Consider the following 21,787-nt stretch of genomic DNA (forward strand, 5'->3'; position numbering starts at 1 on the left):
GAAGGGCCTCTCCCAATCGATGTTCAAAGGGCCACTATAAAATGTCATTGGATTTGATGTTTTATCATATCTAATGCCTATTTTTTAACAAATGTGTAATAGTGTATGCCAGCCTTTAGAAAGGGAAATCACTTGAGGGATACAAAAATAAAGTCAAAATGAATGTTCAGACCCATTCTTGAGTATGAAAGTAGCTGAATTGATTTTGAATCCATGTGAATGTGCTTATTAAGTTACATAGATGTACTGCTTTTTTTTTCTTGCGATTCTTAGTAAAAAATCTTTTGCAGGTGTTTAGAAGGTAGTGTCTCCCCTCTTTGAGTTCTCCATATATGTGAAAATGGCTAACACTTTTTCCTGAATTTTAAAAATATTAGAAACCCCCCTATCTTTTATGTAATCTTTATTTAGCAGCAACAACAAAAAAACACATTGAACAGCGCTAATCATTCAGTGTTATTCCATTGGAGCCAGTTCTTCATATGGTGATCCTCAGGTAGTGTGATTTCCCTACAGTTCAAAACCTCAGTGCCTTATATGGGCTGTGGACTTCAAGTGAACAGTTAATCTATGAAATGCCACAGTTGCTGCCATGACAGCATGGGGGATTGGGCTCCCGAAGCAAGCTTCAGCCAGAGTGACTTCATGAATAGGGCTCTGATTGGGTGCCGTAAACTTGGGACATGACTGTAGGGTGCAGCTTTGTGATTATGCTTCCAACATTTTCTTCTTGGATGAAGCAATAATGAACAAAAACTTTTAAAGTAAGCTGCGGTATATTCATGTTTGGCGACAACCTGATGATGCAAAACAACCAAAATATTTAGTAGTACACAAAGTAGTTTAAAAAAAACTATTAGCAGTTTATTCTACTTATTGCAAAATGACAGTCAGTTGTCGGCACCTAGGTATGAAAAGAACCAAGACACCTTTCACACAGGCAGCTGACAGGAGGTGAATTCACTGCCTGTCATCTGCTTATCTTCACCGGCTGGTGGTGGAATGCTGAAAGTAACCAGCAGACCTGTTTTGCAGAATCCATGATTCCTTCTGATGTGAATCAAGCTTGTGATTTATTCAGGAATAACTCCCAGTCTGACAAGGTCCAAATGCAGTGAATGTCAACTGGTGCTTACCTTTCCTTTATCATTTCCATCAGACTTTGATAGCGGGCCCAGGAGTCCATTGCTTTGCCACTGAATGAACCTAAACAGTTCTAGTTCAGATATGTGACAGAAGAGAAAATGCAGCCAAGTGAAACTTAACAAATATAACACTGACTTTTTTGGATGTCAGCCGTGCAACAAACTATTATGAAACAGGAAGTTCTAGGCCAACACAATGCTATAAATCTATCAGAGGGATAACTCAGTTGCTTTAATATTGAAGGAGTATGAAAAAATATACTCCCATCCCTCAGACTGTAAAAATACTAAGATATTTTACTATCCAATCAAAAGTTTAAGGGAACCTGAAGCGAGAGGTATATGCAGGCTGCCATATTTATTTCCTTTTAAACAAAACCAGTTGCCTGGCTATCCTGCTGATCCTCTGCCTCTAATACTTGTAGCCATAGACCCAAAGCATGCAGCAGATCAGATGTTTCTGACACTTTTGTCAAAACTGACAAAATTAGCTGCAAGCTTGTTTCTGATGTGATTCAGACACTACTGCAGCTGAATAGATCAGCAGGACTGCCAGTGCTGGTGTATTAAAAGCCATCTGTTCTTTTTGTGCCCAATATATCCACTAAAACTAGATGTCTCCAGCTCAGCTGAACCATGCGTTCACTTCAAAAAGTAACGTTTCGACGGCTGTGAGTTGTGCAGAAACGCCATACGGGGGAGGAGAGACTGAAGCAATGCTGCAAATTGTCATGAATAGGGCTACTGGAAAGAAGCTAGTTGGTAGCGGTTTACCAACTGCCTGCTTTGGCCCTTCCCACGGATGAACCAAACTGGTGGGGTTCATATTCCTTAAATGTTACATGCAAAAAAACTGCTTGTAATTTCAGGTGACGGTCATAGTTTGTGTTCTCATATGGGAGAGGCAGCGAGTCAGTCTTGGAAAATTACTTATTGAAATACAGAATTGCGTACAGACATCATTCCAGATCCTTGCTCTCTTATAGAGTGCATACAGTATACTTAGAAATATTGTTTCAGAGACATTTTAGAATTGCTAAATGGAAATGTCCATCTGTAATTACTTTACCTATACTGAGAGACTGATCAAGGTGTTCAACAATCAGACGCAGCTTTCAATGCATTATTGATAATTAAAAAAAAGACTTCCTGCTCAGTGTTAAACAGTTTCTTGTGACTCATGCAACAAGATAACAAGGGGTATTTTGTACACCAGTGTGCTACAGCTTTGATGCAGATATCATTAGACTAGAAAGTGGCTTACATAATGCTGAACTGTTACCTCAGGTTTTTAAATAAAAGTGGAGTTAAAACTGAAGGGGTGACTTTATATGATTATTTTAAGAGCTTGCCTGCACAGTAGTCCACCTGGGAAACAATGGAGCGCAAATAACATACATTATGCGTACTACATTATAGGCTGCCCTATATACATACAAAAGTTACAATAGAGCCTGGGCTAGTAGAAGTGTACTTGTGTCATCCTCTGTTTACAACATTGTTCACATTCATTGAAATGCACTTTAACATTATTAAGCCATAATTTTAAACTGTGATTTGTGAGCATGTGGCATGATATTGGCAAATTGTGTGTGGTGTTATTTATTTTAATTTTTTTTTTCTATTTTATCTCATTATTTTTTATAACCACTGTTGTGTGTGAGCTTTGTTTTATGGTTTCTTTTTTGTTTGTTTGCACAAGCTTAATTACATTATTTATTTTTGGCTAGCAGAGGAGGCAGGAAGAGGAGTACTACAACCGTTTGGAAGCTGAGAGGCGCAGGCAACATGAGGAGGCAGAGCGGAGATTACTAGAGCCTGAAGAGCCTGGTCTGTACAGACCTCCACTCCCACGGGAATATGAGCTCCCATCCCTACCCCTCCTGTCTAATGCTCCGCCTCCCCCACCTCAGCGAAACACTTCTTACCTCAAAACACAAGCGCTCTCACCTGACACCGTTTACACTGCCAAGTTTGTTGCATACACTGATGATGAGGAAGACACAAACCTAGCAGGTCAGGATAAGTACTCCAGCACAAGAAAGTCTTACGGTGACCTTCCTCCAGCTTCACATAAGCCACAGCTGCCTGCTGCACGCCAGCCTCGTCCTGTGTCCGATGGCATCTTTCTTTCAAACTCATTCCAGCCGCCTACAGCCAATGCCAACAGTACTGGTAAAAAAACTGGCCTGGCCCCTCCCATATCAAATAAGCCAAGTTTTCTCCACCAAAGCATCTCCAAAGGTACAGTCTCAACCTGTGTGTGACTAGTTAGAATCTCCTCTCTCTTTTTACTCCTGGGTGATTTATAGATTGTAATCTATCCTTTAATTTGTGACTCTTCCCTTTCTACCACTATTTGGTGGATGATTAGATCACCACGATTATCCTCTCCAATCACTTTTTTAATTGTTCTTCTTTCCTTACGCAACTTAAACTTTCTTTTTTTCTGTCAAATGAAAAAAAAATCAAATTTTGATTAAGTCAGAGTACTGTTGGTTTTGGCTATCATGCTTTGCTTCTCCATATGTTTCATTTAAATTGGCTATATACTTTTATGCTGCATGCATTTATTCATCTTTTTAGTTTGCCAGCAAAATACTATTAAGCCTATATGACTAGTAGGTTTGTTTTTCTTTTTAAGTGAAATAAGACATTTTCCAAAGGTATTTTACTTAATATAGCAAAAAAGAGGGAGAAAGCTATACTAGGTTCATATGTTAGTCATTGTTTCCCAAATCACACCTTAGATTGAATTTTCATATAAGGCCTCGTTCACATCAGGGCCGTTTCTGTGCGCTTTCCACAGCGCACTGCCCTGTGCGATCAGCAAGGTATTCATTTTTCCATGTAACTAAATGTAGCTGGTTCACATCTATGCGCTGCGCTGAGCAGCGTTACAGAAACGTAGTGTTGCATGCATTTCTGTGCGCTGAGCTGGAAAGCGCACAGCAATGCAAGTGAATGGGTCCGCTTTTTTAGCGCATAGAAGCGAGTAGAAGCGCATGCGGTTTTTACCCCTAATTGGAGAAAAAAATACATTTACATACAAAAACAAAGTTTTATTGACAACTGCTGCTGCTACAGTAAGCAAAACGTGCATTAAAGAAGCGCAGCGCAACGCATAGAAACGCGGACTAAAGCGCGCACAAGCGCATGCGGTTTTTACCCTGCGCTTTAACACGTTTTTCAGCGCAGCAGATGTGAACGAGGCCTTACTCTGGTAAAATGTAAAGTTAAATCATGCCTGGTACTGAATAGCCAATACAAGGTTATTTAACTAAATCTACTTCTGGCAATGATCAGTGGTATTCTGGTTAATCAGTCAGAAATCATGTTGTGTTATGGCACCATGTAATTAGAGTTGTCAGAGTTGGTGTGTTGCAAGCCTTCTTTATCAAAACCATAAATGCTCATCTGAACCATAAGGATGCCTTCTACATTTTGTATCGTAACTCAACCCTCTGCACTCATCAGTTGAGGGGCATTATTCATCTTGTTGGCTTCATTAAACCGTTATTTTACATTGGCCAACAGGTGTAAATAGTTATACACTGGTAAGCCGAAAATGAAATTGATTGATTATTTTAGGTATGCCTGTCCTTATGTGTTTGGACAGTAGGACGTCAATGGCACCTGTGATTAGTGCATAAAGGTACCAAAATGTTTTACAAATAGTGTGGATGTTAAAGGAGCGAAATTATTGTCCAACATTTCCACCTTATCAAGCTAATGTAATGGAAAACAATGTTGGGTGCCTGAACACTTAAAGGTGTACTGTTATTATGATCTGCTGCGTTGCAACATGTTGGGAATTGCTTCATGTGCCCAGAAATGTGAACCATCACTTGCAGTGTCAACTTTTAGAGATGGTCAATGACATGCGAAAAGTTACAGCTTGCAGGCAAATGTAATGTTACACATCCTGCATATGACCCAGTCCAGCCTCTGCACCAATGCAATGGCTAGGAAGAAGTCACATGATGATGGGGAGAAGGATGGGCTAGGTGTTCTAGTCATTAGCCATTTCATCCAGTGCTACTAGGGTGGTAAGTCCTACCTCTGGAAGTGATTCAGTAGTGCATCTCTGTAACTTTAACTGTACTGTTAAACGATTTTCATAGGAAATACCGGTATAGCTGATAGAGGCGGTCGACGAGATGCTAATAATTCCATCTTACATGCAGATTTAATGCAAATTTCTTGCAGCTTAGGACTGAGCCAATACATATAGACAGGAAGTGCATTGGGTTAGTTCAGATCCATGCTGCTACACTCAGAAGAAACCCTGTTAAGGACTGCACCCTGCACTGCTAACGTGATAAGGCTACACAGCATGTAGTCACAGCACCAATTAGTGTACTGATGTGGGCATACCGCTAGAACATGTCAGTTTTGGATTGGTATTAAAGAAAAATATTCATGATTTAATTCCAAAGTCGCAATAGAGAAAAGGTAAATGTATATCATTTTAAGTGGCATAACATTTACTGGCATATTTATCATAATTTCCCTAATTGCCTAGACTGCAGACCCTAGCGATATGTGACATGTATGTTTCAGTATAACACCCTGAGGCATACTGACACCAATATAGTGACCTACACTTAGTGCCAGCTGATGTACCAGTGCAAAGTAAACTTTTCAGCATTGTATTCTAGACTAGCATATCTTGTCAATTATAGCATTCTTGGTTTTGTGCTATTTTTTAAAAAACATTTTATGAGTCATATTGTGGAGAAAGGTTAGAACCTGACAGAGCTCCGCCTACCAAGCTCGAGATGCGCGCACAGCCTGTGCGCAATCTCCTGCAGTAGCCGGCCCCAGGACTTGACGGCAATTGGTGTTAGGCGATCCTGGGGCTGCTGCCGTGGCCACGCCCATTGGCGTGGGGGGTGGGTCTTGAAGTAGTGACTGTCGTCGGAGGCGGCCATTAACGAGTTGTGTACAGCGGACCAGGAACCCCAACCTGAAAGCGATCCGCCTGGCAGGTCAGCTCACCCCCAGCAACAGCCAACTTCATTGTGCACGTCACTCGCCGTGTGATGTCACATACGCGCCACTACATCCTCTGCACAGCTGTCTCGAGTCTGTGCAGCACCCCCCCCCCCCCCCCCCCATATCAAGGTCGCACGGTGATTAGGTCCCGATCCCTGAAGGGCAACATCCATCAAAGGTGTGTTTGCACCTTAAAGTACATCAGAGGTGAAAATAAACTGATAACAACTGAATCCATCCTCCTTCTCCTAAAAATGACCTTTTGTAGATATTACTGTTTTATTTTATATTTAAATCTAGTTTTTACTGTTTCATTGTCTCTGCTCAATGACACCTTCACTGAAGTATGATAGAGCTCAAATTTATGAATTGACAATTTTTATCTCTTTCCTGCTCTCAGAAGCCACTTACTGACAGGAAAGTATTTTATGGCTGTAATTCCTTATCAGTGAGGGTTATGCTATAGTCTGACCCCGTCCTGACCTGGACAGAAACGGTCACTTGCATACCTAATGTTTAACTCTCTTTCAGGCAGAGAAAGGGAAAAAAGGAGCACAGCCTAGTTGTAGTTATTTGTGTGCTTGGCATGATACATACACATATCTATCTCATTGTGTCACACGTCACCTCAGTTGTCCTTTAAAACAGAAAACCACAAACCCATGGGAAAGATAACAGAAGGCTTAGGAGTGACCATTTCAACAGTTTTGTACATTCTTAAAAAGAGGGATCACACTGATAAACTCAGCAATATCAAGAAGCATGGATAACAAGACTAAGCTCTTCACAACATCTAGCCAAGTCAAGGATTCTCACCATGTAGTAGGTGTGTCATAGTCAAAGTATGTAAAGAGAAGACTCAAGAATGTTGCGGTTAGGTTAGACTTTAAACATCTTTAAAAAGGAAAGAAAAACATTTTGGTAAAAGAATATTCTCTGGATGGATGATTCAGAGATTAGCATGTAGAGATAACTGTAGAAACAAAAGGAATGGCTGTTAACCTCCTTAGTTGTATAATTCTTCCAATATTTTAGCTTCTAAAACCAGCGCAATTTTTTATCTGAAAAGAATCCTAACACTCACACACACGGCATCCAGAGCATGCCCCCCCCTTCCCCCCGTGTAGTTAGCTAGAGCATACCACCCTAGTTTAGGTAGCTAAAGAGTGACCCCCAGTGCAGGAAGCCCAGGTACAGGTAGGTAGAGTGTGTTCCCTGTTATGGGTAGCCAGAAAGTGCCCTCCACCCCCTGTATTGATAGCCAGAGAGGTCCCGAAAGTTTAAGTAAGCAGAGTGCTCATCCTTTTATGGGTAGGCAGGCAGCAACCCCTCCCCGGATCAGTTCATTTCGGTGCGTGGCTCTGAGAGTTGAGTGGTGAAACTGGGCGCCATCATAGCGGTAATTCGGGGGTCTGATGGCTGCCAAACCCCGAATTACATCTCCCTCTGCCCCCCCCCCCCCCCCCCCAATCGTGTCGAGTTGGGAATAGTAAAGCAGAAAATAGGGCAAGCACCAGTCAATCTATAAAGCTATCCGTAGTTTATCAATTATTGTTGTGTGTGCAGAATGGGATATAAAGACCTGCAACAACTAAGTAAATAAAGACTATCCCAAAAGAACCGCACCACACATGGTTAACAAAAATAACAAAGCTTTATTGTATTATAAATCGGGTTCCAATTATTAAAATCAATTAAAACATGAACCCAGGATCTACACCAATGTCTGTACTGATATAATACATGTACAATGATAACGCTTCAAAATATGCACAATAATGTATTATATTGTATTAATCCATACTCCCAATCACCTAGGGCGAGTAAAGTGCTAGTGCTGATCATGTAAGAAATACCATCCAGAAATGTGCCGGTATGGATTAACCATAAAGTGAAACATGTGCCAGTGCATAGGAAAGTGTATAAACAATTAGTACAAGGAACAATCCAAAGTGAAGGAGGCTGGACGAGCCAGCTAGAAAGTAGTGGATGTGAAAGGCCAGAAGTGAATAAAAGCTTACCCAAGGCGAGGGAAGGACAGGAAGCGTGGTGTAGCCTGGAGTGAGTTGGGAATAGTAACGCCGCCTCTGTGTTTAGCAGCAGTGGGGAAAGCCATAATTTAACTGAGCGACGCCAAAATATGTACCCCCTCCCAGTTTAGGTAGCCAGCCAGCACTCTGCACCTTGTACTCCTAACGGTCTCCATGAGTGTAGTTCAGTTCTTCTGCTTGTGCCCATGATACATCCCATTATGGAGTGTGCATAAATGGGGGTGGGGGGGGGGGGGTTCGGTGTAATGCCGAGCATGTTTGTTGAGCTACAGGTGACTCTGTGGACACTCAAATTTGTAAGGACTTGCGTGAATGGTAGCGATTGTTCTGTACTTTTACTGTCTTAGTGTCCCGCCGGAGGGGGAAGAAACACTAATGGCCATAAAATGCTTTTCTGCAAAAGTATTTGATCGAGATGCAGCATAATGCCCGGCAGTCGCCCATGTGATCTGGCCCTTTAGTAGGCTGAGGCGGCCGATAAGGACCAGGCGTTTGTACAGCAGCCAGTGTTCCCCCAACCAGCGAGCAATCCGCCTTGCAGATCTACTCAACCCCAGCAACGCCGATCTCCCTGCCAATCCCATTCTTCATGCCTTGCATAGCGACACAGCGCGCCATCGGCTACACAGCTGACACACGTGCGCAGACCGGCCCCACAATGTCACCCAAGGAGGGATCAGGGCCTGATTAGTCTGTGTATCTGTTTGTCCCTTAGATAAATGTTTTATATGGATTAAAGATGTTGACTATCTCAGCTTGTTCATTAGACTAATTCCAGCCAGGGCTGTGAACTAGTTGATTTTCCTGCCTAAGGCTTTCGCAGGCATTTCATTTAGCTTGAGTGAAATGCTTCTCTTCCAAAGAGCATAGTAGTGTTTGGCATTGGTTCTCATTGTTCGGTAAATGCATCACGTTTTGATCCCCGCAGGGGAACACAAAAGTGTTGCCCTTAGCCGATTGTCCAGGATGAAATAAGACAACAGGATCAAGTGTGGCATTTGCATGAATGACTGTACTGGCGTTTTTAAAAGCGTTGTCCATTTGAATGGATAGCACTTGAGTGACGATTGCCAAACACCACGATCAATACCGGTTAAACTCCTGTGTGAACCAGCCCTAACTGCTAACGTATATCTAGTGGAGAAAGGATCGCTCACATATGTTGCCGTCTAGGTTCTAGGTCCATTTTCTTGGCAGGCTTTGTAACTTTTCTCTATTTGTTCATGGTCTCTTGACCAACTAGGCCAACACCTTATTCTAGCATCTTTTTTTATGCACTTATGAGCTTCCTTGTGCCTGGTACACACCATGCAATTTCCTCCCAGATTTCAGGTCGAACCTATAAATTCCAACAGGTCCGATCTGATTTCAGATAGTTTTTCTGATTCTAAGTTGTATGGTATGAACGAGGCATTAAAAAAAATGTTCATAGGCGAGAGGTAAAAACCTTCTCAATATTGTTTGCAGTGCAGCAGTTGTATTGCAGCAGGTCCATTTTCAACCTGCATACATTTAGCGTAAAATGTGTATTAACTCAAATTATTAGCATCTCCTTGACCTTTTAATAGCTTTACCATGAGCTGCACTGAAAGGTGCAGTGGCCAACTAGAATCTGGTGGTACCGGTTACTGTCTGCGTCATTTCATTAAGGTGGTCACACACGATACAATATAATGATCCGATTTTACGGCAATTCGATAAAAACTATCGGATCTCCCGAAAAAAAATCAAAAGCTTTTTTTTTTTCATTCGACTGAAAAATCCAATCGGATTTCCCGTTTTTTTCTTCGATTTTGATCGATCCGGAATGCCAGATATTTTTCTTCAATCCTTCTAAAGATTGTATGGTGTGTGTTAGTTTGTCAATTTATTAATATACACACCCTAGCAATTTTGTCAGTTTCCAATCATTTTTATCATAATTGGAGAAAAATTGAACACAGGCGTGTGGTACATTGATCAGATTTTTGGAATGTTACAATCAGTCAGAAAAATTAATTGCAATTCTTAAATTGAACAGATATTTACAAAATTGTATGGTGTGAGGCCACCTTTAGCTGTAGTTTGATCCATTTTGCATTTTTACTGGCTTTGACTACATGTATTTTTGTTCTCTGTACCTCCATCATGTATGCTGAACACTGGCATAACTGATGTGCTTCCCACTGTGTGTGCACTCCTTCACCTGTAGAGTGGTTGTCTCTATGAAAAACATGTAGCTTTTCCACATTCTGCACTTTGCATCTACTGAGACTGCTCTGTCTGCATAAGGGTGGCCATGCACACCTAGATTGCCAGCCAATGTGGCAAACAGATCAATCCCACTCTGATCAGAGACGAATCAAATCCTCCATTCACTGCACACATTTGAAATAATTTCTCCATGGACTGGAGACTGGAGCAGCAGCGTGTGTACAGAGCATGGAGCAGCTCTGGGGAACTTAACAGAGTAGGTATGAGCACAGCCCTGTGCCCCTGCTGTGTGAATGCTTTACTTTCCCCTTCATTAGCAATGATGTCTGTCCTCATTATTATCTGTATACAAACTGCTCTTGATCAGGTTGTCGATCGGGAGCAGATGAGACAGTTACGAAATAATTGTCAGGTCAGTTGGACGGAAAATTGCATTATGTGTACCCAGCAGGATGTCCTACCATATTATTATACTGTATTGTGCGTGGCTGAGAAAGACCTTTCAGGAATTTCCCCCCCACCCTTGAAAATCCTGTGTTTGCCCCTTACTATAGGCCATCAATCCACCATCACATATGATTGACCAAAATGTTTCTGTTCAATCGCAATTTTGATCTATTTTTGCTGGAAATTGATTGAAATTACTATTGCTGTGTCTTGTAGCACTATAGCTTGCATCAGAAAGATTGAATCTGCTGGGGAAAATTGATGCGTTTATGGCCTGCTTAGTAAGACCTACTTAAAGAAGAAAAAAAAAGGAATCTTAGGGCTTGTTCACACTAAAAGAGCTTTTTAAGCACTAGTGATTTTGAAAAGCTCTTGCTAATGCAATGCTATGGGGGATTTTTATAAAATCACATTGCTCCTGTGAGAACACACACACAGAATAACATTAGCAAGAGCTTTTACGATCACAAAGCACTTTGAACAGGCTAGGGCTTGTTCACACTACAAGAGCACTTCTAAGTTGTAGTCCTTTTCCTTGAGATAAAGGTTCAGGTCTATTTATGAAAGCATGTCGTCTGTTGCAGGTCTCTGTATTCTGTCTTCTTATAGTCAGGGCCGGATTTTCCATAAGGCACTGTAGACACATGCCTACAGGAGCCTTATGCGGGGTAGGTGGCCCCTCCTCAGATCACTGACCTCAGGAGCTTACAGTCTAATCCCTGCCTCATCACTGACCTCAGGCACCACTTATACCCTTATCCTTGTCTCATGTCACTAAGAATATGAGACAGTGATTAGAGTGTAAGATTCTAAGGGCAGATAGTGACACAAGACAGGGATTAGCGTTCAGAGTGTTTTTACTTGGGGGTGTGGCCTGTGTTCAGGGGCGGAGTTTAGGGTGCCTCTGAGTTGTAAATCCGTCTCTGATCATAGTACTGCAGAGGGAAGCATTTTGAGTGCCCGCTAGCAGAGGAAGTTCGGGTACCGCCATCGGTAAGGAGGGGAAATTTCCTGATATTTATCGGTCTCCCAAATTACCCTTCCTTACCAATAAATTAAACGGGCTTCTATGGCAGGGCCCGAAAATTGAAGTTTTTTGAGGGGGTCTGTTAGTGGGGAGAGTTAGAGGAACTCCAGTGAAAATATTGTAATGAACAAAAAAAAGTGCTTCATTTTTACAATATTTATGTATAAATGATTTAGTCAGTGTTTGCCCATTGTAAAATCTTTTAAATCCCTATTTACATTCTGACATTTATCATATGGTGACATTTTTACTGTTGGCAGGTGATGTAGCTGCTGCTTGCTTTTTTAGCAGTTGGAAACAGCTGTAAACAGCGGTTTCCCACAATGCAACAAGGTTCACAGACAGGAAACTGCCAGGAGTACCATGGTCCTCAGAGTTTCTTGTGGGAGGGGTTTCATCACAATATCAGTCATACAGCGCCCCCTGATGATCCGTTTGTGAAAAGGAATAGATTTCTCATGTAAAAGGGGTATCAGCTACTGATTGGGATGAAGTTCAATTCTTGGTTGGAGTATCTCTTTAAGGGACGGTTAAGGTTTGCCTACTTTTAATAGCAGAGTAACGGTAAATTTACTGATGATGTACTATCAGGTTTCCTGTGTGCCTAAATTTCTGGGGCCCTTTTTTGATGTACACCTGCAGAGTGTACATCAGAAAGCAGACTTTAAGAACTAATTGGGAAAGTAGACTTTAAGAAATAATTGGGATCTGCAGTATAGTTCAGCTCCAAGGACTGTATATTGTATGTGGGGGGGGGGGGGGGGCATTTGATATAGAGTTGTCCAGCGCTTACTTTTATTTAGAGTGGCTGCCATAGATACTGCACAAATCTATAGAAAGCTAGAAGTAGGTGGAAACAATTCCAGTTTTGCACTGTATTTCTGGCCTCAAATATGAGAAGGTCTTAAGGACTATACACACTGGCTGCATTGCGATATAGAATCCCATGCATTTTTGTTTGTTTGTTTTTTTTATCACAAAGCCTTTATTAAAATAAACACAAATTTGCATTGCAACATTGGCTACAGTGCCTCGCGATTTGCTTTGTTTTCAAAAAAGCTTTGCGATAAAAAGAAATTGCATGTCATTTTAAATCGCAGCGCAACACAGTCAGTGTCCTTAGATCAGTTGAACTAAGTACAGAATTTTCTTCATATGCAGTTACATGATACAGCTCTATTTACAGCATACAAAAACCTGTAGACCAATGTTTAAATCCCAACTCCTGGTGCAATTTTAAATATACCGCGATTAGCATTCGGAATGGCCCAAGAATAACACTATCTGTATGTCTGTATGTGTTTTTGTTGTTTTTTTTCTTTAAATATAGTCCTTTAGCCAAAAGAAGGCTACATCAGGCTTTGTAGACAAGGCTGCTACTTTTGCACAGCTCAATGTGCTCGTGCTCTTCAGTCTACAGAGTGGTGGTGCTGAGAGAAAACCGTCTCAGAAGATGGAGCATTAGCTGTCTGTGACACAGGAAATGTCAGCTAAAGGGACTTTAGACTAGTGATGAGTGAGAATTTATCCTAACATGCAAGTTGGCTTCTGTAGGCAGGAGGAAGTTGGGGGAGAACCGTTAAAACGTCTGCTGGGTTAACTTCAAAGTGGGGCTAATTAACATTAGTTAACCACTTTCGTTAACACTACTCCTGAGTCAATGAGTGACAAATAATTATGAGAGACTTATTGGCATAAGTCTACTTTAGGGGGCTCAGCAGGAAACCTCATTGGGAAATTCAGTTAGTGTGATTGGGTGGACGGCACACTCGCGAACTGTTGGGTTTCCAATGGGTTGTAGTAAACTGCACCCACACTATTTGGCCGATCACAACACATTGTGCTCTAAGGGTGATTCGAGAACCGTTCCCTATGAGGCTTCCTGCTGGGTCCCCTAAATTAGACCAGCACCGCCTTATTTGGCTAGTTCTATATGCAAATTTAATTAGCTTGAAAATGGACCAACTAAATTCCCCCTTGGCAGGATTCAATTGTTCTTTTTTCGAGCTGCATAAATGTGCATACATAATTTACATAATTGTGCATCAACTTAATTATTTGCATTTCACGGACTTAGGGCTGGTGCACACCAAGAGCGGTTCTGAGTGGTTTTTAAAATGCGGAGGGAAAATCGCTTGTCTAATGAATGGGATGGTGCACACCAGATCGGTTCATTTTTTTTTCCTCAAATGCAAACTCTGGTCCTGCAGCATTTTTTTGGATTTTGGAGGCGTTTCTGCCTCAATATAAAATATAGGGAAGTGCAAAATCGCTCTGAAAAGCATTAGATTGGAGAAATTTTCCAAGCGTTTTTGTTACAGAAGCTGTTCAGTTACAGCTTTACTATGACAAATTATAAAATCTGCTACACAAAAACACTCCAAAAAAACGGTAGGCATGTTTAGAAAATCGCTCTAAACGTGCCTAGAATCGCTCTGAAAAAACGCTTCAAAAACCAATAGCGTTTGCAGATCCGCTACTTCCTACTTCCAATAAAGACCTTATTAGAGAAGGAAACCAGTACTCTGACTGCTTACACAGGACTGGAAATTATCTAGACCATAGTTCCCCCACCCTGTCCTCAAGGCCCACCAACAGTACATGTTTTGCAGGAAACCACAAACACTCACAGGTGAGGTAATTAGCGTCTCAGCAGAGCTGATAAAATACCTCTGTGGATATATACAAACCATGCAGTGTTGATGAGCCTTGAGGACAGGGTTGGGGAACACTGATCTATACTCTATGCCAGGGGTCAGGAACCTTTTTGGCTGAGGGAGCCATAAATGCCACGTATTTTAAAATGTATTTCCCAGAGAGCCATACAATGTTTCAAACTACGACAGTGCACATGCGCAGCAGAGGGCTCACGTCCCTGTTGCCATGGTGATGTGTTTACAGTTGATCTGCCAGACAGCGGAAGTATCAGACACGTCTTCAGCGATTTCCCTGAGAGCCAGACAGGAGAAATACCGATCAACAACTTGTACAATTAGCTAGTGGACTTGGGGGTTGATTCACTTTGTAGGACGAGATCCCAGCACTTTGGCCCAATAGGCTGCCTGTCGAGTGACAGGCAGCCTATTGGGCCAATTAAAGTGCAGGGATCTCGTCCTACAAAGTCACTGGACCTGACAGGGTTTAGAGTGGCACAATTGGAGCAGCTGTTCGTTTTGGGGGGAGTGCGAGTAAGTTAGAAGTGCATGCTACAGCAGTAGCGTGCCTACTTTGAAAATTTTACTTGCGCTGCTTGAGCGTTGTACCTTAGTGAATCAACCCCTACTGATTTGTCTGTGAGCCAGATGCAGCCATCAAAAGAGCCACATCTGGCTCCCGAGCCATAAGTTCCCTACCCCTGCTCTATGCTCTCCACAATCATTCATGCAATACAGATTTTTTTTTTTTTTACAACCCTGCTTTTTAATTTTGTTAGTTTGCATTTGCGGCTATGCAAAAAAAAAATTGTCAAAATATTTAGATACTAAATCACTGATCTGTGTAAAGGTGCCCAGCACAACTTCTTGAATGATTGACCTTACAATCGTCTGGATCAGGTACCATTAATCGTGCTCAGCAACAAACAATCGTTCTAGCATTAATTCCGTTGATCCAAATTTCGGATAAATTCTGTGTGTCCATTTTCCCTTTTGTTGCAGGGGCCCGAGTGATCATTTCCAATCGAACGCAACAATCAGATCAGCTGGTCAATAATTTAGGAAATTGAAACATTAATGGGCACCTTAATATAAATCCTTTCAACACACCAAACTGTTATATAGATTGAAAGATTAGCAATTGGATATGTATGTAAATTTGGAAAATGTTGTTTGAGTTGATGGCTTAATTTTTATGTTGACTTACAGGTTTGTGTCAATTACTAATAAAGATAAGCCTAAAATTGTACTTGTTGACCTTTAATATTGTTGTTTAATTTATATCCGTTTATGAGAAGAAAAAAATAGGTAGATTAATAGACATTCTCAAATATTGCCAAACCCTTTTGTTGCACTTAGACGAGTTTGCTTATACCTGCTTTCCCTGCTTTTGCCATTATTAACCATTTGCTCAATATTTATTGCTAACTGCTTGCTCATTTTGTGCTTTTGAAGCCTACATAAACAGCACTATATGGAAGGAATTGGATTGTTTGCATTTCTTTGTTTTTCTGTACTAAATCTTCTAAATTATAGTTCTATTTAAATGGTTAAGCTTTCTACTAGAACTGTTATCCCAGATATAGGTGAATGCTTATAGGCTGAGTCGCCCATTACTTTACGGCATACTGTATAATTTACAAAGTGCCTTTCCCAGCAGAAACTACAAGATGCAGTGCTATCTGACAAGAACATAGACAAATATAACTGACAAATTGGGGGAGGGGGGGGGATTGTAGTTTAGCACAGTAATCCCCTTGTACATAGTACTTGGGAGGATTCAGCCTGCTAGCATCCAACCTGATGGCCAGCATTAACTTGGGTGATGCTTTATGAATTATGGACATTAAAGGGACTCCGAGCAGTGCAGAAACTATGGAAAGATGCATATCATTTTAAAGCTCTCTTTCTCCTCTTTCCAACGATATATAAATCACCGCCCTACGCCTTTTAGTTTTCGCTATTTTCACGCTTGAAATTGCCGCAGCCGCGATTTCGATCGTGAAAATAGAGAAAACTAAAAGGCGTAGGGCGACGATTTAGGGGTCGTCGGAAAGAGGAGAAAGAGAGCTTTAAAATGATATCAATCTTTCCATAGTTACATTGTATTACACAGGGCGACTTTTTCCTAAAGTCAGCAGCTCCATTCTGCTGAATGGAGCTGCTGACTTTGAGAAAAAGTCGCCCTGTGTAATACAATGTAACTATGGAAAGATGGATATCATTTTAAAGCTCTTTTTCTCCTCTTTCCGACGACCCCTAAATCATCACCCTTCGCCTTTTAGTTTTCTCCATTTTCACGATCGAAATCGTGGCCACGGCAATTTCAATCGCGAAAATAGCGAAAACTAAAAGGCGTAGGGTGGCGGTTTATATATCATTGGAAAGAGGAGAAAGAGAGCTTTAAAATGATATGCATCTTTCCATAGTTTTTGCACTGCTCGGAGTCCCTTTAAAATCCTCCATTCTCCCTTTCACTGGAATTCTGTTTTACTGGGACTGGTGTGACTGTTAGCCAATGTCGGAAAGCATTTGCCTGTTTGTTCTGCGGAAAGGGAATGAGCTCTCTCCAAATAACTATTGATCATATAGTCCTCATTCCTGTCCTGCATCACTTCATTGGGAAAAGAGACATACAGAAATAGTTAATGTGTGGCTCCATTTAAAAAACTGAAGTGGTGCATGCCCATATGATAGGTACTTATGGGCGGCTTAACTGAGCTGTTAGAATTTTTGATTGCTTTCTTACCACTTCAGCAACTGCAGCAGTTGAGTGAGAACTAAAGAAAGGGAGATAGACATGAGAATGCTGTGTGGGTGTTTTGTAAGTGGCATACATCAATGTCTCTGAAACTGCAGTTACACCATAGTATTCACAGGGAGTACAAGTGTCTCATTACCATAGTCATAGCAGATGTAAGAGCACTGTTGAAACATTACATGGGTTTGTGTCCCCAAACTCAAAGTTCCAAATGCTTATCAAAAGATTTAAGCTTAGTATCAGCACTCCTCCCTAGCTTAATGCAAAATTCAATCATGCACCTCTGCGGTGCCATCACAGGAAAGTCTTCATCTGGCATGACTACACAAGCTATGAGCTGCAGGTTCAGACACTTCGTGTCGTGTGTAAGCCATTCTCCATCACCAGCACAAACGTTCCATGTCTTTCTTCACAAACAAAACTGGGATAGTTATAGTACTGGGAAAAAAGTAGGAGGAGGAGCGCTCCGTAGTGTATTAAAACTTTTAATAACAAGTTATAGTACTGCTCAGTCAATCCTCATGCTTCTCCTTATACTAAGAAAATGCTCCAGACATGTTGAAACATGCCAGATCCAACAATGAGTACCTAGCCTTTGGTGTATGTCATGTGGTTGAATAAGTAATGACACTGTAACAGAAAATTCCCAAATGCATATGAGTCAATAGTAATCAGCCCCAGTAGCTGAAATGTTAGACAATATTACAAGCTAGCAGTGATATCTTATCACTGCAGTGTTAGCATGTTCTGCTAATATATTAGGTAATTCCCCACCAGTTATTGTTTTGTGTGTTTGTTTTTTTACAATAAAAAACAGTGATTGTCTTAGTTGAAAGTGATCAGCACACATGACAATCTTAAAGTGTATATGTGTATTTGTAATAAAATGTAAAAAGGATTGAGAAATGTATTTTTCTTTGTGTACATAACTGTACAATGGTATATTGGCAGTTGACAGAGTAGTCAGCAAATTGTTTATACACATTAATACAGTTATTACAAATAATGCAAGATTTGTTCTCCTCATCAGGATCAAACTCTTACACTGGATCGACAGGTGCGATAGCTGGGAACAATGAAGTTTATAGGGATCCAAGAGAAAAGCGGTTGAAAAGGTAGGGAGATGTAGTGCAGTATTACTGGCAGTGTATGTACCAGTGGGTTCTGTAGCTGTGAGATGTCATATTAACCTATCTGTCTTCCGTAATGCAGCCAAGATGGGGAGGCCCCAGAAAGCTTGACATTTAAGGAGCGCCAACGCCTCTTCTCCCAAGGCCAGGATGTATCCAACAAAGTCAAAGCTTCCCGCAAACTAATGGAACTGGAAAACGAGCTGAACACAAAATGACCACTGCGGAGTTCACATAAGGCGCATTATGGAATCCTACTTCAGCGAATAAATATCTTCATAATTAAAGGACTAGGCGGGGCAGGGGTTGCAGGAGCGTGAAAAGACATACACATTATAACAAATACACGGATAGAAATGACTGATTTTATGATTCATGTCTTTAAAGACTTTCTTTGAAATATAGATTCAATGCAATAGCAAGAATGGTCTTTTTTCCTTCCAAGCTGATTTAAGGTTTGCAGGTCTGAAGTGCTATTTATATACTCTATTTGCCGTTAATCAAATGGACACACATGACAGTGTTTTGAGCCATCCTGTGATGTGCGGAATTTGCTGAAGAAGTTTCTCTTTGCACACCAAGGTGCTGGCTGTGGAAAGCTGCATCTAGTTTCCCTGTACAAATATAGGATGTGTTTCCATATTGGATTATTTCTCCTCCCTTTGTGTCATAACTATCAAAATATTTGTCACAGTTTTTCAGAGTACATTTTTTGAACAAAGAGGGATAGAAGGGGCGGTCTCAACCACTTTGTCATCACAGTTGTAAAAATCTGCACAAGAGATGCATTGAATAGACTGATCTTTGTAATGGAAAAGATTTTTTTATATAAATCTATATAAATATATAAAATAAAATGCATCTATTGTTAATATTATTATTAATTGAATAGGGTTTTGCTTACAGACACTGGAGTACAAATGTTATTTTCCAAGTTATTGTACATTTTAAAATTCTAGCTATTATGTTTCCGATACAGAATAATAAAAAATAAAAAAAAGTTGACAGTGCTGATCCTAGAGTCAGTGAGTACATGAGATCACTGTCCCTTTACCTTTGCTAGAATTCTATAGTCTTCTCGGACTGATAGTCAATCACTGCCTTTTAGAAGGTTTGGTCCCTGGGCACTTAAAAAGAAGACTGTTAAGGCAGTAGGATTATATATATATTTTTCTATGTTAATGAAAATATCCGTTTTTGAAGCACCTAGATATTCTCTGTACACTACAATAGAATTGTATACCAAAGCATTCGATAAGAGAGAATGGATATTGTAAATCTGTACTGATTAAAAAAAATGTTTTACTGTTTTATTTCCTGAAGTACCTGTAAATAATAATAAAAATTATTTCAAAATTAAAGTTTGCACATAAAAGCGCCAGTACACTGTGACATTTAATTACCTCCACTATCTGCATTGCAAGCAGCACATGTCCTGGCTCTGTGTGTGGGTGAGTTCTGCTCCACACTTGGTGTTCAGTCTTAGTGGCGTAATGCCTGGCACCAGGCTAGTCACAGAGGAGTCCGGTGCCTACAAATCTACCTACACTAAGTATTAGCATTGGAGACTGGGAGGATCCCTGCAAAGTGAATGCATGTGCTGGCACTTTATTGTGCTATCTTTTATTTTATTGTATTTATTTTTACAGTTACTTCTACTCTTTCACCTTATCCAGCATTTTACTGTTGTCATTTATATAAATTCATTGTTTTGGACGGGAACACCTTTATAGAAATTTGGTTAGTGGACCTTCAGAAAAATATGATCTTATTTTCTTTTAAAGTGCACAGCTACAGTAATTAAATGACTTTGTTTTTAAGCTGCATAGCAGTTTGTATTTTTTCTCATGTTTTCATCGCCATAAGTTCTTGCATTCTACAACACTTGTAAAGGGCCGTGTTACAACTGCATTAAGTAAGACTGTGTCCTACTTAAATTAGTAGAAGAATGTCTTCTCTTCCTCTATTTGCAACCAGTCAGCCTCTTCTCTGTTACAGGACGAGTTCCAGCAAGTAAGGGTGCGTACAAACATCCAATTTTTTTTTAATCCAATGTTACCAGTTCCATGTAGTATAAGAGCTTGCCTGCACAAACTGTTCATGTTGTTCAAAATCTGTTGACCCTAATACCACATGGAAGTGGTAGTATTGGCCAATCAAAATTGGATGTGTATGTAGGAATCTGTAGTAGGAATCTGGGGCCTAATGTATGAAAGGCTGGTAATTTTGCCCTGCGCAGGCAGCGCAAGGCAGCTTTACTGGTACTAACACCAGGGAAGCACCACCTATTACTCTTAATGGCGCTTACGTTACTGGGTTATGTACATTGCTGTGAAAGTGCACGTTGCCATAGCAATGTGCGTGTTATCCTGGTGACTCGCGTGGCAGTAACATTAACAGGAGGCACTATCCTGGTGTTGGGAATAGTGAGATTGCTGTCCACTACTTTCATACAGCAAAATTGTTCGTTCCTGGTTTCTAGGAGTTGAGTGGGAAATGTTCTACAGCCAGGTGCCTTATAATTGCCTGCATTTTTACAAAAATTGATTCACAGTACGGAATGATAAATGATGATCAAATTATCTCTACTTGCATTCAAATACAGTGGAATGCAAAAGTTTGGGCAATGTTGTTAATCATCATCATTTCCTGTACAAATCGTTGGTTGTTACGATAAAAAAATATCAGTTAAATATATAGGTACAGACTAACCAGCAAGCTCATGGTGAATCAGAACTCATTGGAGTGTGTGAGGGGCTACAATGGTCCTTAAAGCCCCCTTACTAAAATGCTAAGAAAAACAAGTTTGCTTTCTAAAAATATATATTTATATATCATATAGGAGACACACACAGTGAAATGAAGTTTATTGGATTTACAGAAAGTGTGCAATAATTGTTTGAATAAAATTAGGCAGGTGTATAAATTTGGGCACTTGTCATTTTGATTCCAAAACCTTTAGAAATGATTCTTAGAACCCAAATTGGCTTGGTAAGCACAGTGACCCCTGACCTACATACACAGTTGAATCAAATTATGAGAGAGTATTTAAGGGGGTTAATTGTAAGTTTCTCTCCTCTTTTTTAATTGTATCTGAAGAGTAGCAACACGGGAGTCTCAAAACAACTCTCAAATGACTTGAAGACAAAGATTGTTCACTATCATGGTTTAGGGGAAGGACATGGAAAGTTGTCTCAGAGATTTCAGCTGTCGGTTTACACAGTTAGAAACATATTGAGGAAATGGAAGAACACAGGCTTAGTTCAAGTTAAGGCTCGACGTGGCAGACCTAGAAAAATCTCAGATAAACAGACGCAACAAATGGTGAGAACAGTCAGTCAACCCACAGACCAGCACCAAAGACCTACAACATCATCTTGC

At 40.6% G+C, this 21,787-nt stretch overlaps 1 protein-coding gene across 22 annotated transcripts in view; it reads left to right on the forward strand.

The window, feature by feature from the left end:
• Nucleotides 1-20,226, forward strand: part of AFDN (afadin, adherens junction formation factor) — a 329,459-nt gene extending 309,233 nt beyond the window's left edge. For 11 of the 22 annotated variants that reach the window (XM_068231782.1, XM_068231787.1, XM_068231784.1 and 8 more), the window contains 3 exons: nt 2,879-3,389; nt 18,307-18,391; nt 18,489-20,226. In XM_068231782.1, the coding sequence (XP_068087883.1) occupies nt 2,879-3,389; nt 18,307-18,391; nt 18,489-18,624 (732 nt within the window). In that variant the 3' untranslated portion in view covers nt 18,625-20,226. The remainder of the gene's footprint in view (nt 1-2,878; nt 3,390-18,306; nt 18,392-18,488) is intronic. The other 11 variants (XM_068231792.1, XM_068231793.1, XM_068231794.1 and 8 more) reach the window with 2 other exon arrangements.
• The last annotated feature ends 1,561 nt before the right edge of the window (nt 20,227-21,787 follow it).

Source organism: Hyperolius riggenbachi, chromosome 4, assembly GCF_040937935.1.
Source record: "Hyperolius riggenbachi isolate aHypRig1 chromosome 4, aHypRig1.pri, whole genome shotgun sequence".
NCBI classification, from domain to species: Eukaryota; Metazoa; Chordata; class Amphibia; order Anura; family Hyperoliidae; genus Hyperolius; species Hyperolius riggenbachi.